At 35.0% G+C, this 15,359-nt stretch overlaps 1 protein-coding gene across 2 annotated transcripts in view; it reads right to left on the bottom strand.

Annotated features, from left to right (window-relative positions):
* The window catches only part of LOC132102269 (EH domain-binding protein 1-like protein 1), a 29,036-nt gene extending 14,711 nt beyond the window's left edge, over window positions 1-14,325 (bottom strand). Inside the window, exons 1-9 of one of the 2 annotated variants that reach the window (XM_059507244.1) lie at window positions 14,035-14,325; window positions 9,284-9,341; window positions 8,600-8,695; window positions 7,865-7,918; window positions 7,359-7,537; window positions 7,050-7,189; window positions 6,679-6,753; window positions 876-935; window positions 633-777 (exon numbers count right to left, since the gene is read on the bottom strand). In XM_059507244.1, coding sequence (XP_059363227.1) covers window positions 633-777; window positions 876-935; window positions 6,679-6,753; window positions 7,050-7,189; window positions 7,359-7,537; window positions 7,865-7,918; window positions 8,600-8,695; window positions 9,284-9,341; window positions 14,035-14,138 — 911 coding nt within the window. In that variant the 5' untranslated portion in view covers window positions 14,139-14,325. The remainder of the gene's footprint in view (window positions 1-632; window positions 778-875; window positions 936-6,678; window positions 6,754-7,049; window positions 7,190-7,358; window positions 7,538-7,864; window positions 7,919-8,599; window positions 8,696-9,283; window positions 9,342-14,034) is intronic. The other variant, XM_059507245.1, reaches the window with a different exon arrangement.
* Window positions 14,326-15,359: the final 1,034 nt, after the last annotated feature.

Raw genomic sequence — 15,359 nt, 5'->3', positions numbered from 1 at the left:
GTGTAATTGAAACACCATGCTGATACTTAAAGTAATTTTTAAGCAATAAAAAAAAGTTTCATGCTAGCATTTATATAAACATACAAATGCTCATATATATTTTTCCTTCCTTCCTTCATTTATTGCAATGTGCCAATTGTTTCAACATACAAACAAATCCAAAAGAGCAAATTAAGTGACTTAAAGCCTGAATTTAAACCAAAGAAACCCAATAGCCTCAAAAACTAAAATAAATGTAAAGTAGCCTTGTGGTCAGTTGCCTAACTTGACTAAATTTATATCATAATATTAACCTTTGGTTTTAAAATAGGGTTAAAGTCCTCACAAATGTAAGTATCATTAACATTTATAATCACACCAAAACATTCTGTTTGATTCCACATAATACAATACACTAAATAATACATTAGGCTGTTACAGTTTCATCCAAGTTTTCCAGAAAAGTCAAAGAGCCAAGTGTTCTGTGTTCACACCAAAGTCACCCATAGTAGTAAATGCAACACTCAAGTATACCAGAAATTGAAATCAAGTTGTCAGTGCTTTGCTGGTGTCAGCTAACACTTGTTCACTCCAATGCACTTGTCATTTACACCAACCAATCAGCAACATTCAGTTTTCTACATATTACTCACCCTTTTGCAGGCCGCACAACCTCAAGTCCAGAAACAGGCCGTTGCTTGTCCATACTGCTGTTTGTTCTATGGTTGGCTGTACTGATGACTCCGGCTCTGCGAGGGTGGGGTTCATAGTTCTGATGAACATCTGCATCCTCATCAGCTGTAGAAATATCCCCAGAGATCACATGAGAATCACTAATATGCCAAAGAAAACACTCACAATGATTAGCTTTTAAAGCAGCTGTAGTGTACGCTTACCAGAAGACACTGTATTGGGACATTCCTCCTCTGCTAATACACTTAACTGTCTGTGTTGCTCTGAAATAGAAATGTATAATATTTCATAATATTACAATAAATCTATAACAACATATTAAGCACAAATGCAGCATTCTGACATTCTGCTGAGGCATTATTATTACCATATGCCAAAGGTAACACAGAACACAATATGAAATATGAGGAAGCTCAAGCCTCATACATGTTTTTTAAGGTACAAATCTCCTTCTAAGATCAGTATTTTATCAAATTCATGCAAATCATACAAGCTACATTTATCTAACTTATCAATCTATCATCCATGTGTCTGTTATGATACATATAACATCACTCACTAGACTCGAATTTAGTTTTTTAAAGAAATCTGTACCTTTATTCAGCAATAATACATTAAGTTATTTCTATTTAAAATAAATGCTGATCTTTTGATCTTTCTATTAGTCACTGTCTTACAAAAATATTAAGTAGCACAACTGTTTTCACCATTAAAAATAATCAGAAATTGATTATTTGAGCACCAAATCAGCAACAGTAGTGTTTATTATAACATTAACAGTTTGTTGTTACCAAGGAGTTTTGTTCACGTGTCCTCCAGGGGGCGTAACATCATTAAATTTAAGAAATGTGCAAATAATATCTTATCTGAATGTCAATGATAATCTCAGTTTTCTTTTACAAAAACTTGTCCCTATTGAAACTTCTATATGTTTATGGAAAAAGTAACCATTCAAAACACTATAACATATTGTTTAACATAATGCTGTCTTAATGTAACTGTGAGTCAGAAATACTGACAGTTGAAACTGTTATAACTGTTATGATGGATAAATTCAATCCACTGGGAAGAATGGAATGTTTGGCCTTCCGACTCTGTACTGTTATGCAAGAAATGTTGGAGTGTAATCTAAAACAGATCTCACTAGCTCAAGACATGTGTAAAATCTGTTCTCTGTTATCAAGTCAACATACAACACACTTATTTACAGCAACAACAAGATGTACAATGAGAATGAAGCACAGAATGAAGCACAGCAATGGCAGGGGATGCAGTGGAAGTTTGGGTATAAATGTGGGGGTCAGGGATCATGGAAGAGGGTGAATGAAGAATAAAAGGAGTTGAAGAGAAAGGAGAGGTAGGGGCATCTACAGGAAGAAGGGCTATTGGCCTGTGCACATTAGGGTCAAATCACTATGGGCACAACCTGATGTCTCCATTAATACGTCTGGACCTCTGGGAGAGGCTCTGAGGTTGACACTGACCAGATAAGAAAGGAAGATGACAGAAAAAGGAGAGAATGATTACAAAAGAAGAATAAGGGATGAGGAGATGAGTGCAGAGAGGAAAAAATCTGAAGGGTTAAGGTTCACCCCAAAATTATTTTACTTTTATTCAGGCTCATATGGAAGTAAAATAATGACGTGTGTTTTTAAAACAAAACCTACTGGTGAAGCTGACTAACAGCTGATGGAGATTATGCATTACTGCTTTTCCTACAGTTACCATATGTGCAACGTAGCCACTGAATTTACAAATTCAGTGTCTGAATTTAAAATTCTGAATTTAAAAAATTATAGGAGGCTTTTTTTTATATAATATTTTGGAAATTAACGTGAATACTGCTGGATTTTTAATAATAAAATTCATTCAGAATATGTTCACAGCTTACAGGAATAGTTCACCTTAAAAAAAATTTAAAAAAAATAAAAACGCTGAAAATGTACTCACCCCTCATGGCATCCAAGACGTAGAGTTTGTATCTTCATCAGAATTTGATGAAATTTAGCATTACGTGACTTGCTCACCGAAGGATTCTAGCAGTGAATGGGAGCCAACACAACGAGAGTCTAAAACGCTGATAAAAACAACACAATAATCCACATGACTCCAGTCCATCAATTAATGTCTTGTGAAGTAAAAAGCTGCATACTCGTAAAAACAAATCCACATTTAAGACATTTTAACTTTAAACCATTGTCATGTGGATTGCTGTATTGTCATGTGTATTTGTAAGGTTTTTTTTTTTTTGATGATCAGCTGTTTGGACTCTCATTCTGACGGCACCCATTCACTGAAGAAGAACCACTGGTGAGCAAGTGACATAATGCTAAATTTCCCCAAATCTGTTCCGATGAAGAAACAAACTCATCTACATCTTGGATGGCCTTAGGGTGAGTAAATATTCAACAAATTTGGGGGGTAAACTATTCTTTTAAAATGTATTTAATTTTATGAAATTACATTTATTCATTTAGTGTTTTATACAATACATATTTCAAAGCAGCTTAATTAACAGGAAAATAATACTTTCCATCTTGTAAAATGATATAATTAATTCAATTTTAGCTGTAAAGTAGCTGTACAGAAGACAATAGTCTCATTATTCAGCTCCGCTCAGTTCAGTGTCACTTCAATTAAGTTCAATAAGTTGATGTAACAAAGTTAGAATTGAAAGACATTCACCCTTATTTGACCTCCAAAGGGTCTTTTTAAAGCCAAATGGTTTGGAACATTGAATAATAACAGCAAGTGTTAAAATATCAACATCAGCCCCATGTACTGGTCTCAGTGGCAGAGGGCATGCTCGTAGGTGTTGTAAGGGCGGAGCCTGGCTCAGCCAATGAGGCGCGATAGATTTTTGATGGCTGTGCAGGTACAGGCATTGGACCATGAGGGGAGGAGCCAAACTCAAAGGAGGAGGGGTCGAAATCACAAGAGGAGGAGTGTGAAGAGGGAAAACTGTGAGGTCTCCAGGTCCTGCTATGAGCAGCAGAATGGGTGGCTAAGCCAGGGGAGAAAACAGTGAGACAGAAAGGAGAGGAATAGAGAAGACGACAGAATGGAAACAAGGTCAAGCAGTAACAGTAAAGGTAAAAATTAAAAATGTGCAAATATCAAATAAGCAAAAATACATTTAACAGATAATGCAAGCTACAATACAATTATTTATGAGTTATAGCAACTATCTTTTAATGATTTATGGGCAATACTCATCACCTTTCTGGGTTATATCAGGTAGAGGAGTCTGCTGAGGGGATGAGGAGGACTGAGCAGAGGAAAGAGAGAAGGGTGTGCTAATCCCAGAAAGAAAAGAGAGAGGCTTCTTGTGAGGAACTGCACCGCCCTCAGCAGAGCGACTGCTTTCCAATAACTCAGGCCTAGCAAGACCTCCTTTGAGTGACAGATAAATCAACTCGAAGGGAGAAGGAAAAATTAAATAGAAAGTAAAGCTACAGCTTTTTGTAAATTTGTTGATGTGTGTGTTTAAAAGGAGGCAAAACACTCCTTAGATTGAGGTAAATAAGGTTCATTAGATCAAGTTGTGACAGGGCAAGAATGGTCAAAGTAAGGGGCAGGATATATAGCTAGTTTGAAGAAGAAATTCACAGGGTGCTACAGCAGTTACTATGAGGACCAGGCTGTTGCTTCCTTAAACATCAGCCTTAAAATGTATCTGTTGTTTTTAACGGGCAGTTGTCCAAACGTCAATTAAGATTCCTTTTAATGAATCTAGAAGTGAAGTATGCTCAAACGAAAAAAATAATTCATTTAAAACTACATTTAAAAATAGCGGTCTCAGAATTTCAGGTGTACATTCAGCATGCAGATTCAGCCTCAGAATAACAAATTTGGTTTAAAATACTCAGCATGTGAAGTAGTTGCAATTGCAAGATATATATAGTCAGTTTACGAGATGCACTAATGTTAATTTATTTTTATTTTTTTTAAGAAATGAATAATTTTATTTAGCAAGGGCATAATATTTATAAAAATTCACATGATATTTCAGAAATCATTATAATATGCTGATTTGGTGCTCATAAAACATTTCATATTATTATCATTATAATATAAATATTTTATTTATTAAAAGTAAATGCATTGATAATGTTAAAAAAATATGTATTTTTAAGTTCTTTTAAACTTTATATTCATCAAATAATTGAATCCTTAAATTTAGAATAATAAGAAATGTTTCATAAGCAGCAGATCAGCATATTAGAATAATTTCTGAAATATCATGTTATACTGAAGACTGGAGTAATGGCTGATGGAAATTCAGCACTGGAATAAATTAATAAATTACATTTTAAAATATTTAAAAAAAGAAAACATTTAGGAGTTATTTAAAATTATAATAATGTTTCACATTATAAAGGTATTTAGTTTAGTTTTTTTTTCTTCTTTTTTCTCAAAAATAAATGCAGCCTGTGCGAGCATAATGGTCGTCTTTATATAAAAAAATTAAAATAAATTAAAAAAATATATATATTTTTAGTGGTGCATGAATTTATTGTTGTTTTAACTTTTAGACACATTTAAAACACTCCATAGCTTATTAAAAACATAAATGACTAAAACATGTAGTGTAAGTAAAAAGACAGAAGAGTGAGTTTATGGATGAAAGATTTTGGGCGGGACAGGTGGATGAGGACGGGTAAAGGCAGGTACAGTGAAGGTGGAAGGGGAGGGGCGTGTCTACGGGACACTGTCAGCAGTGGGGGGGGGGGGGGGGGCAGGGGGGTTGGATACAGGAAGTGGAGAGGGGCGGGGCAGAAGGGTCAAGAGCGCTCCATGACAGGGGGTGGTACTGGAGAGAAACATTAGGCGTAATGAAGGAACAGCTCATCTGTTCTGGAGAGAAATTGATGATGATTATGGAGAAGGACAGACAAAAACAGAGGAAGTTAACGTGGATGTGTATCTACAAAAGAGTTGGGAGGTAGCAGACAAAAAACGCAGAGAGACAAAGAGGAACTCAAATGAGCAGGGAATAATTCAGAAGGGAAGAAAATGAGTGAAACCAGGAAGAGATGCAGATCTCAGATAAACTCTCTCACACACACACACAAACTTATGACCACTGGTATGCTAAGGTCATGAGAACGCATTATGCAATTTCACCCACTTTCTTACAGATTCAAAACAGGCCAAAGAATCCAGTCGATCCAAATACAGTGCAGCAACACGAGTAAGAAAGTGCATTACTTGTGATAACCTTATTTCTAGTATCTGATACAACATCAAACAATTATAAATTCAGTTTGAAATTGTTTTTGTGATATTCATGATCTCTATTATTATTATTTTTTTACTTTTAGATGTTTTCACAAGTTTAAGTAGTAAAATTATGTTACATTTGCACAACTAAAGTAATTTACTCTTGACTGTATAATAACAATAATTATAATATTTACAGAGGTGTAATGGTGCCAGTACAAAGGCACACATGGTTCTTATATAAAATAATCTTGTATATATAATTATATATTATATATAAGCTTGTATATATAAATCCTATATAACTAATTTAATAATGTATATAAAGAAGAATACAAAGAATAATCTTTATACATATACATATATGAAAATTTTGAATATGAAATAATTATTAAATTAATATAATCATACACATTAAAAGTAACTGAACTAAATTGTCCAAGTGCATTATTCATACATTGGTACATTTTGCTTTATTATAAGACTTAATAAAGGGGCTCACTGAAAAACAAACAATGCAAATGAATAAATATCAGCTAGTCACAGTGTCAAATTTTTCAGTTAGCACTATAAAGGTTCAGATTTCTTAATTAGTGCTTCTCCAGTTGTGATGCAAGTATTTACTAACCTGAAACCATTCATGATATAAATTGAGCAGTGAAAAACTGTAACACCCCATGGTACTTCATTTGAATATTATCATACCAAAAAAATCAAATGTTAATTCCAGTGTAAAGGGAAGAAAGAGAGTGGAAAAATAAGCCAGAGCAGTCAGTAATCTACCTGTGTCAGAGAAACATGTGTCTACAGCAGGTCTCCAGGCCTTGTCATGTATTCTCCTAGCAGGAGGAAGAGGAGCTAATCACAGACAGAAAGAACAGAGCAAAGACAAAGAATGAAAAAGAAAGAGACTGTTTGAGAAAAGAATAACTAAAAAGAATTCTACAACATGAAAGAGAGATAATATTTTCAGATTCTGTGTTTGTCATTATCAACAACTCAACCAAGTTTCATAAAACCAGGAAACAACACGACCCCAGAAAAAACACTAAAAATATCCTTTTCAGAACAGGAAAGGCCTGTTTCTTAACTTGTTTTCAGTGTCAAGGTTTATAGTATGTGTAGGTAAGGCTGTGAGTGAATGTCAGTATTACCGATTACTGCTGTGGCCATTTTCACTGCTGCACACATTCTTTTGTCCTCTTCTTCATCACTGTCATTGAAGTCCTCCAGGTTTCCAATGTCAGACGGCTTCAAACTCATCAGACTCGCCAGACTTTGCATGTCTTCATCCCTGAATACATAACACAGAATACAGTAAGACAACTGAAGGCCTACTAAAACTATAGATCAGTTAAGTAAATGAAATATAGTTGACACTGTATTTGTCGTCTGCTTGGACTGATGCTTTTACATCAGTACACAGATCTAGAGAAACACATGTTGAAATCATCCGAACTCACGTAGCTTTGCCCTCCTTCAGGAAGACACAGGACAGGGTGAGTTTAAGCGTGGCATCCAACACTTTCACAGACAGAGGCTTCAGTGTAAGTGTCAGGTCAAACTGAGCCAGGGTCGCGCTCGTGTACTTCTTCATGTTCACATCCACTGACGCTAAAACTTTTCGGTGGCCCTTTGTTTCCTGTTGGGATGAGATGGGGTTAGAGCACAGTACTTTCAAACCGTAGCGTACTGCCAAATCCATGAAGCCATCACAACATAATTCAAGACATGCCTTTTCAAATATGCCGTCTTCTGATAACAAAATTGCAAAAGAGCAATACACATAAAATTTTCCTGACCCGTTTCTGTCACAGCACTCATTAAACAGAAAAAAAGAGTCAGGGAGTGGCCCACACTTTTTTAACCAAAACAGAAATTCTTTTATGGTTGAGGTTAGCAAACAGCTAAAATTGCTATAGCAGCACCTTTAATAAACAGAGTGAGATTACAGAGTACAAGGACTCACATTTTCTATGATGAAGGTCCAGTCTTTATCCTCAAATTCATCTGCATTTGGATCCTAAAGGGAAATTTAATATTGCTGATGTGGACATGGATTATAGGGCATTACAATAATATGACAAAATTCATGTTTACAACTTTTATTAGTTTATAAATTGCACTGTAAGTCACTTTGGATAAAAGCGTCAGCTAAATGCATGAATGTAAATGTATTTAAGCACCACAGCACAAATTATCTCAATTTCCTATCGGTCAAAAGTTTAGGGATGATTTAATTGTATGTTTTCGAAATACGTCTTCATAAGACACAGTAAAAACAGTAATATTATGAAATATTATAACAATTTAAAATAACTGTTTTCCATATTAATACATTTTTAAAGTGTAATTTATTCTTGTGATGCAAAGCTGAATTTTCAGCATCATTACCCCAGTCTTCAATGTCACGTGATCTTTCAGAAAGAATTCTAATATGCTGATTTGGTGCCTAATGTTGAAATAGTAGTGCTGCTTAAAATTTTTGTTTAAAAATATGATTTTTTTTTCAGGATTGTCTTATCAATAGAAAATGTAAAAGAACATTATTTATTTGAAATATACATTTTTTGTAATAATGCACTTTTTTTAATCAATTAAATCACTGCTGTATAAAACTATTAGTTTCTTTCAAAAAAAATAAATCGTACTCAAACTTTTTAATGGCTGCATTCATGGAATTCTTTTTATCTCTTATATTCACCTTGAAAAGAGTGACAGTGATGTCCACGCTCTCAGGTGCCTGCCAAACCACAGTCCCCCTGTATGGGTTCATGATACCTGGCTGCCAGCCATGAAGCTGATCAAGACAATGACAATACTGCTATTATCACAGCTGCTGATACACAATGAAAAAAACTAAGTCTTAACATGAAAACTGCCTGGACGATGATTTCATGAAAAACAAATCACTTATAATAAAAGGTATAAAAGGATTCATTTATATTAATGCAATCATCCTACTGTATTTGTGTGTTGAAATTATTATTGCATCACCAATCAGTTCCACCAATAGATTTCTGTGCTAGGAGTGAGCACTTGTTCTTTCCATTTTAGTAACATTTTCTGTGTGGTTACTAATGACACTAATATGCAGAGATTTATTGTCCTCCTATGTAAAATGTGTACAAATTCAATTTAGAGAACATGTCCAGACTTTAACAGCAAAATGCTATCCAATCATATTCTTAAATAAGCAAAATAAATAAATGTACTGTTCTGCACTTACATTTGTGCTCTAGCTTTACTATTCCAGTAGCTTCTAGAACATAAGCCATTCTAGATGAATAAATGTCAAGGTGCAGTAACCACAGCCATATCTTTATTTAGTACTTGAAAAACATAAATGTGGTAACAGTAACACTAAAAGACCACATCCTCCTTCTACCTTGCTGCAGATGCGTCTGTTTCGTCTGGTCCAAACCACTCGCAGTTTGTCTGGCTGCCTATGAATGACAAATAACACAAAATAACATTTAACAAAGCAGAAAGATCATAGCTCCTGTTCCACACTGAGAGCACATATAAAACACTATCAATCAGTTTGTTTAGTGAGAATGTAAAGAAGAATGAAGCTGTATTGCCCTTCACAAAGAAGTGAAATTTAAAATGACTCGGTGAAAATATAACTACGATTTTCAATCACACACCTAATATTCCCTAGGGAATTGCTTTAAGGAGGTTAGTCTCCATCAGCTTGAAGAAGGTGACTACTATCATGCGCACTCAGTTTGGTTATTAGGTCACTGATCTGACCCACATACAGGAAAACATTAGCTGGCTTTAATGCGTGGAATGCTGCAGCTTCTTTAAGATCAAGTTAAAATTATTTGTTCCTGTTCTTACAGGCTAACATTATGCAAAATGAGAGCAATCGGAGAAAAAAATATGTTTCTGCTATTTAAAAAAGTAACAGACGTATCATGACAGGTCAGGCCAATATCCAACACATAAGACAGATCTTAAAATATGTCCATTCTAACATTCTGGAGAAGCACAGCATAGCTGACAAATAAATTAGACTAAAGGCCATATCATGAGGAATCATTTGAGATAAAGGAGTTCACTGTACTATGAAAACATACTGTAACTTTTGTCCAAAAAGACATTGATTTATTGAAGAAGAATACTTGACCACCCACATTTAATTGCCAACAAAATCTATTCTGTATAATTAAAATCAGTGAAATAGTTTTGCATCATATCTGATGCATACATTTTGCATAAATTATATATTTTTTATTTTTTTTACTATAATAAATGGAGCTCTGGTAAAAAATAAATAAATAAATACATAAAATAATAATAACAGCAAATATATTACCTTACATAAACAATACAAATATTACCTTTAAAAAAAAAAGGTTAATGTCTCATTTTTAACTCCTTTTTTTTTTTTTGCCAATTACCTTTATGCTAATTCTCAACAGCAATGCTTCCATGATTGTTCTGAACACATACAAAAGAGAAAAGGTCTGCCCTGATAAAAATGTTCATAATTGTAATGGTAAAAGACTGTAAAATGCTACAGAAAAACCTGTTGATTGGTTAATGGAATCGTTAATCACTTATTCTATACATTCTATGTGGCTTTCTTATTAGAGTGTGTTTTTTTAATTGTTGTCAGTGTAATATAAATGTACAAAACAGATTTAAGTAATTCAATAGGCTGGTATTTTAACATTGTATCAGTTGAAGTATACATTGTTTTACTGCATAGTTAAGTTCAATTAGTAAAACCGAAAATGTTACTTCCTTATTTGGGGCACTTCTGGCAACCACAGCTGCCATTTCTTACCATAAATTTCACAATTCATTATGAAACAACACAAAAGTGCAAGCTATGACCAACCATACACTATTTATATTTGCAGATGACTATGCAATTATGACACTCTCATATCATGCTGGTCGTTCTTTTAATCTTGGGATATAGCTTAAGCTACAAGGCTTTGCCTTTCCAGGCATCCCATGCAACCAGCCTGTAACATCCATCACTCAATATTAGATCTGGAAAAGTGCTGATCAGTCAAATAAATGGGACATGACGTGCTTCTATAAAATAATTTCCTCAAACTGATGAAAAACCAAATGATGGCAGTAGATTATGTCTATGCATGTTAACGTGGCATTTGAAGTCATAATAAAGAAAAGGAAAGGTGGAGAGAGAATCGTGGGCCTCTGGGTCTCGTATTCCAGGTCAGTATCAGAGCAGCTGCGTGAATGGATGCAAGAGGCCAAGCGATGTGGTGACAGAGTCATGGGGTCCACAGAGATAGACTGGTCAATGGCACACGCATTGATATAAAGCAGCTGAAGCACAGTGCTACATCTAGTAACTGCATAAGAAGAGAATCAAGTTTTATGCCCACAAAAAACTCTTAAGATTTGAGTTACTAGATGGTGCAATGTTTAAATTTAGTAAAACAAGTAAATGTTACACATAGTTTTTTTAAAAGGTTATGTAAAATAATAACCCAGTTCAAACACTGCGATCAGAGATTCTAAAAGTTTCATTTGTAGACAGTCTTGTAACACCGACCACATTAACATTCAAGAACTAGCCCAATAATCAAACAGCTGTTCTGAGGTCAGACATTAAGTCATGTGACTACACAAGACACTCTCTTAACTCTTTTTCCCCGCCATTGACGACGAGCCATCTCATCATTTAGAAGACAACGCTTGCCCGTCCAGGAAAAGTTAGTATGACTTTTCGAGTTTTCACTGTTATACACTCGAGGGCGCTATTACACATCTTCTGAACGAGTACAAAACGTCCTGAACAAAAAACACATGTGAACAGGCAGGAAAAACTAGTGATCTCTTATGTCAACAGATGCATATGATAAATAATACGATCTTCAGCAACAGACGGCATATAAATGAAACTGATGATCCAGGAAGCGGTATATGGCTGTGCAAGCTTTGGAGATGTTGATGGAAGGGATTTACTGGATTTATGCTTTGGTAATCGTACTAAATATTATCCAAATGTAGTTTTTTTTGCTCAAAATTATACATTTTTATGAAACCTACCTAAATTCAAGTGTTGATAAAAATTGAAATGCTTTAGGCTAGAATAAAATATATTTTTTGTTTAAAAGTAAAGGCTTTGATCTTTATTTTGATGTTTTGCATTTTCAAATATTCATACAGCAAAATATACTGTAGGCCATCAAATTTTAGTGAACGTCATCAAAATCACTGGCGGTGGATGGTAACTTTTTTTCAAAAACGCTGGCAAGGAAAGAGTTAATGGACCACAAAAGTCAGATGATATCACTGCAGCATCAGCTAATATTACCGAATGTTACATGAAATACACTACTGTTCAAAGGTTTGGGGTCAGTAATATTTTTTGTAAAGAAACCAATATTTGTATTCAGGGTGGATGCATTAAATTAATCAAAAGTAACTGTAAATATTTTTTTTTATTATTATAATTCTGTTTCAAATAAATGTTGTTCTTTTGAACTTTCTATTCATCAAAAAATTCTGAAAAAGTATGTCATGGCTTCCACAAAAAATGTTAGTAGCACAACTGTTTTAACCACTGTTAATAATAAATGTTTCTAACTAATCAGTATTAGAATGATTTCTGAAAGATCATGTGACACTGAAGACTGGAGTAATGATGCTGAAAATTCAGCTTTGCATCACAGAAATAAATTACACATTAAAATATATTAGAATAGAAAACAGATATTTTAAATCATAATACTATTTCACAACATTACTGTTTTTATTGTATTTTTGAATAAATAAATGCAGCCTTGGTGAGCAAGAGAGTTCAAAACCAAATCTTAACTTTCAAACAATAGTGTATAAAAGACTAACAATGTACTGTCTCAAAGTGAACATGTTTCAGCCAATAATAAAGGCATGTCTACACCATAGCTCTGTCTGCTTTTTAGGCTCAATGCTTAAGTTTTCAACAACAAAAAAAAATTAATGAATACATAAATAAAAATGTAAATAAAAAAATAAACATTTTTAATCTTTCAAGCCATTCCACATACTTCAAATTCTTTCACTTTACACTGACTCTATGATAAAGAGTATGAATCCTTCTACTAACACTGTTTTGATGGAATGTTGATTACCACAAAAATCCACTGTCACATGATGTTAATGCACATTATGATGTTCACTGTCAGGACGATAAGACATTTTCAAGTTTGCCTACAATGCAGGAGCATTTATTTGTTAAAAGGGATTACTGAGATAACTGAACTCAACTAATAACTAAGCAAATAAAGGAAACCAAGGAAGGAAGACAAAAATAAGGAACTCTCCTTACATATGTGAGTCTATTGGAAGGTCTGTCTGGACTTGCAAACACTAACAATACAAAGTCTGACACATCTGACTTAAGTTTTCTGAAATCTCTTGTGATCTTAAAATTCATCTTATCTAAATGCTTCCACGTTTGAATTTAGTTTTGTATACAAAAATAAGCTGTGCTTAATGAATGAATGAGTTGGGCAGTGAAATAAAGGGAAAAACAACCAACAAGCGGCTCAACTTGCACTCCTTCAATAAAAGCATCCCAGAGTGCACCTCGTGCACTTTAGAAAATGAGTGTAGAGCTGCAATCTAGATTAACGCTATCAAATTTGACTGAACTCAGATATTTTTATATAGTGAAATGTATTTAATAATAGACTATGTGCATGACTGCATGGAAATAAATGGCTATGCTTAGTAGCTTTGTTTATCAACATTTGTAAGCTCCCATCAGCGTTAAAGAGTAGCCTATCACATAAAAAAGGGCCTAATGAAGCTGGTCTGTAGCGGCTAATGCAAGTGTCCATTAAGATGCGCATCAAGTGGAACCATTAAGATCTCATTGTTCGGGAGAACTGAAAGTAAAACGGAAGTATAAACGAAGCTAGCAATGACACAACTCTGTAATACAAACAGAAATGTGTAAACAAGCCCTCATAAACTGTCCGTTCTTGAACTATAAAGAACCACATACGAATGGGAGCGTTGCGTTTTCATTTAATAGCGTCGCGTCGCTCGCTCCACTGGTGTCACTGAGGCTAGGTCAAACTTAACGTACGATAAACCTATATGATAGTGTATAACAACAATAGCCTATGTGACACCGAAACGAGAAATCGCATTTCTTACCACTTCTTAGTGCACTCAACTGTGAGTTCTTGAAAGGACGCGGCGAACTGGAACTTCGACGCTCTTTTGCCAGCGCGCTGAAGTCTCTTCCAAACCGATGTCATGATGACTGCACTCACATTAGATAATTCCTCACAGAAGAGACTGATGGATTAAAAATACATCGGGGGAATTGCTGCGTCACTTCGCCGAACGTTACCCCCGGTGTTTCAGGGATGGCCGCTCCGCGCCGCGCCGCCGCCTTGTTCACACATGCTCCAAATGTCAAAGTAAAGTCTTCAAAAGACAAGCGCAGACAGATTGGAGGAAGCATACAACCAATCACTTGAGCTGAAGCGAACCGACACAGCCCTTAGAATGACTGGGAACAGAAATGCTGGGTCACCAATCTATATACAGTCAATGCATTAATCCAATAAAGTGTCATATTGAGAAGCCTTGTCCTTTCAAATTAATATTGAAGATATGTATCGCGTAAAGGACCTAAAGGGGTGGGCACTGGATGAGAAACTGCATTATTATTGTTGTATCAAATCCTTGTTAATGTACTAGATAAAGTATGTAAGATTGCACATTTTAGTTCCTGGTCTGAACATTTTAATATTAGAAACAGTACTATTAGATGTCAGATATATTTTGTATTTTTTAAACTATCTCTGGAAAGAATCAGAATCAGAAAGGACTTTATTGTCAAGTGTGTATACACACACAAGGAATCTATGTTGGTGTAAGGAGCTTCCAGTACAGAAAGTACAAACATAAAATTAAGGTAATGAAAACACTTATAATAAAGAGAATAGACAAGAAATTATGAATAACAATAATCATAAAAATATACAGAAAAGAAAAATGTCCATAGACAGAATGTGCATATGTGCTAGATGAAGGTATGATGAGTTATTTACATATGTGCAGTACTGAGGTGTGTTATGTGTTGTTCAGGTGGGATATGGCCTGGGGGGGGGGGGGCTGTCCTTGTGTCTGGCTGTTTTGGTTCTCAGTGATCTGTAGCACCGGGCAGAGGGCAACAGTTCAAAGAGAGAGCAGGCTGGGTGTGAGGGGTCCAGAGTGACTTTCTTAGCCCTTTTCCTTAATCTGGATATGTAAAGATCTTGGAGGTTGGGTAGAGGGGCACTGTCTGTTGTAGTCTTCTGATGTCTGTTTTGGTAGCTGAACCAAACCAAACAGTTATAGATGAACACAGGACAGACTCGATGATGGCAGAGTAGAACTGTATCAGTAGCTCCCGTGGCAGGTTGGACTTCCTCAGCTGGCAGAGGAAATACAGCCTCTGCTTGGCCTTTTTCACATCAGAGTCAATGTGA

The sequence above is a fragment of the Carassius carassius genome, chromosome 2 (genome assembly GCF_963082965.1).
Source record: "Carassius carassius chromosome 2, fCarCar2.1, whole genome shotgun sequence".
Taxonomy (NCBI): Eukaryota; Metazoa; Chordata; class Actinopteri; order Cypriniformes; family Cyprinidae; genus Carassius; species Carassius carassius.
This window is presented reverse-complemented; position numbering and strand designations above follow the sequence as displayed.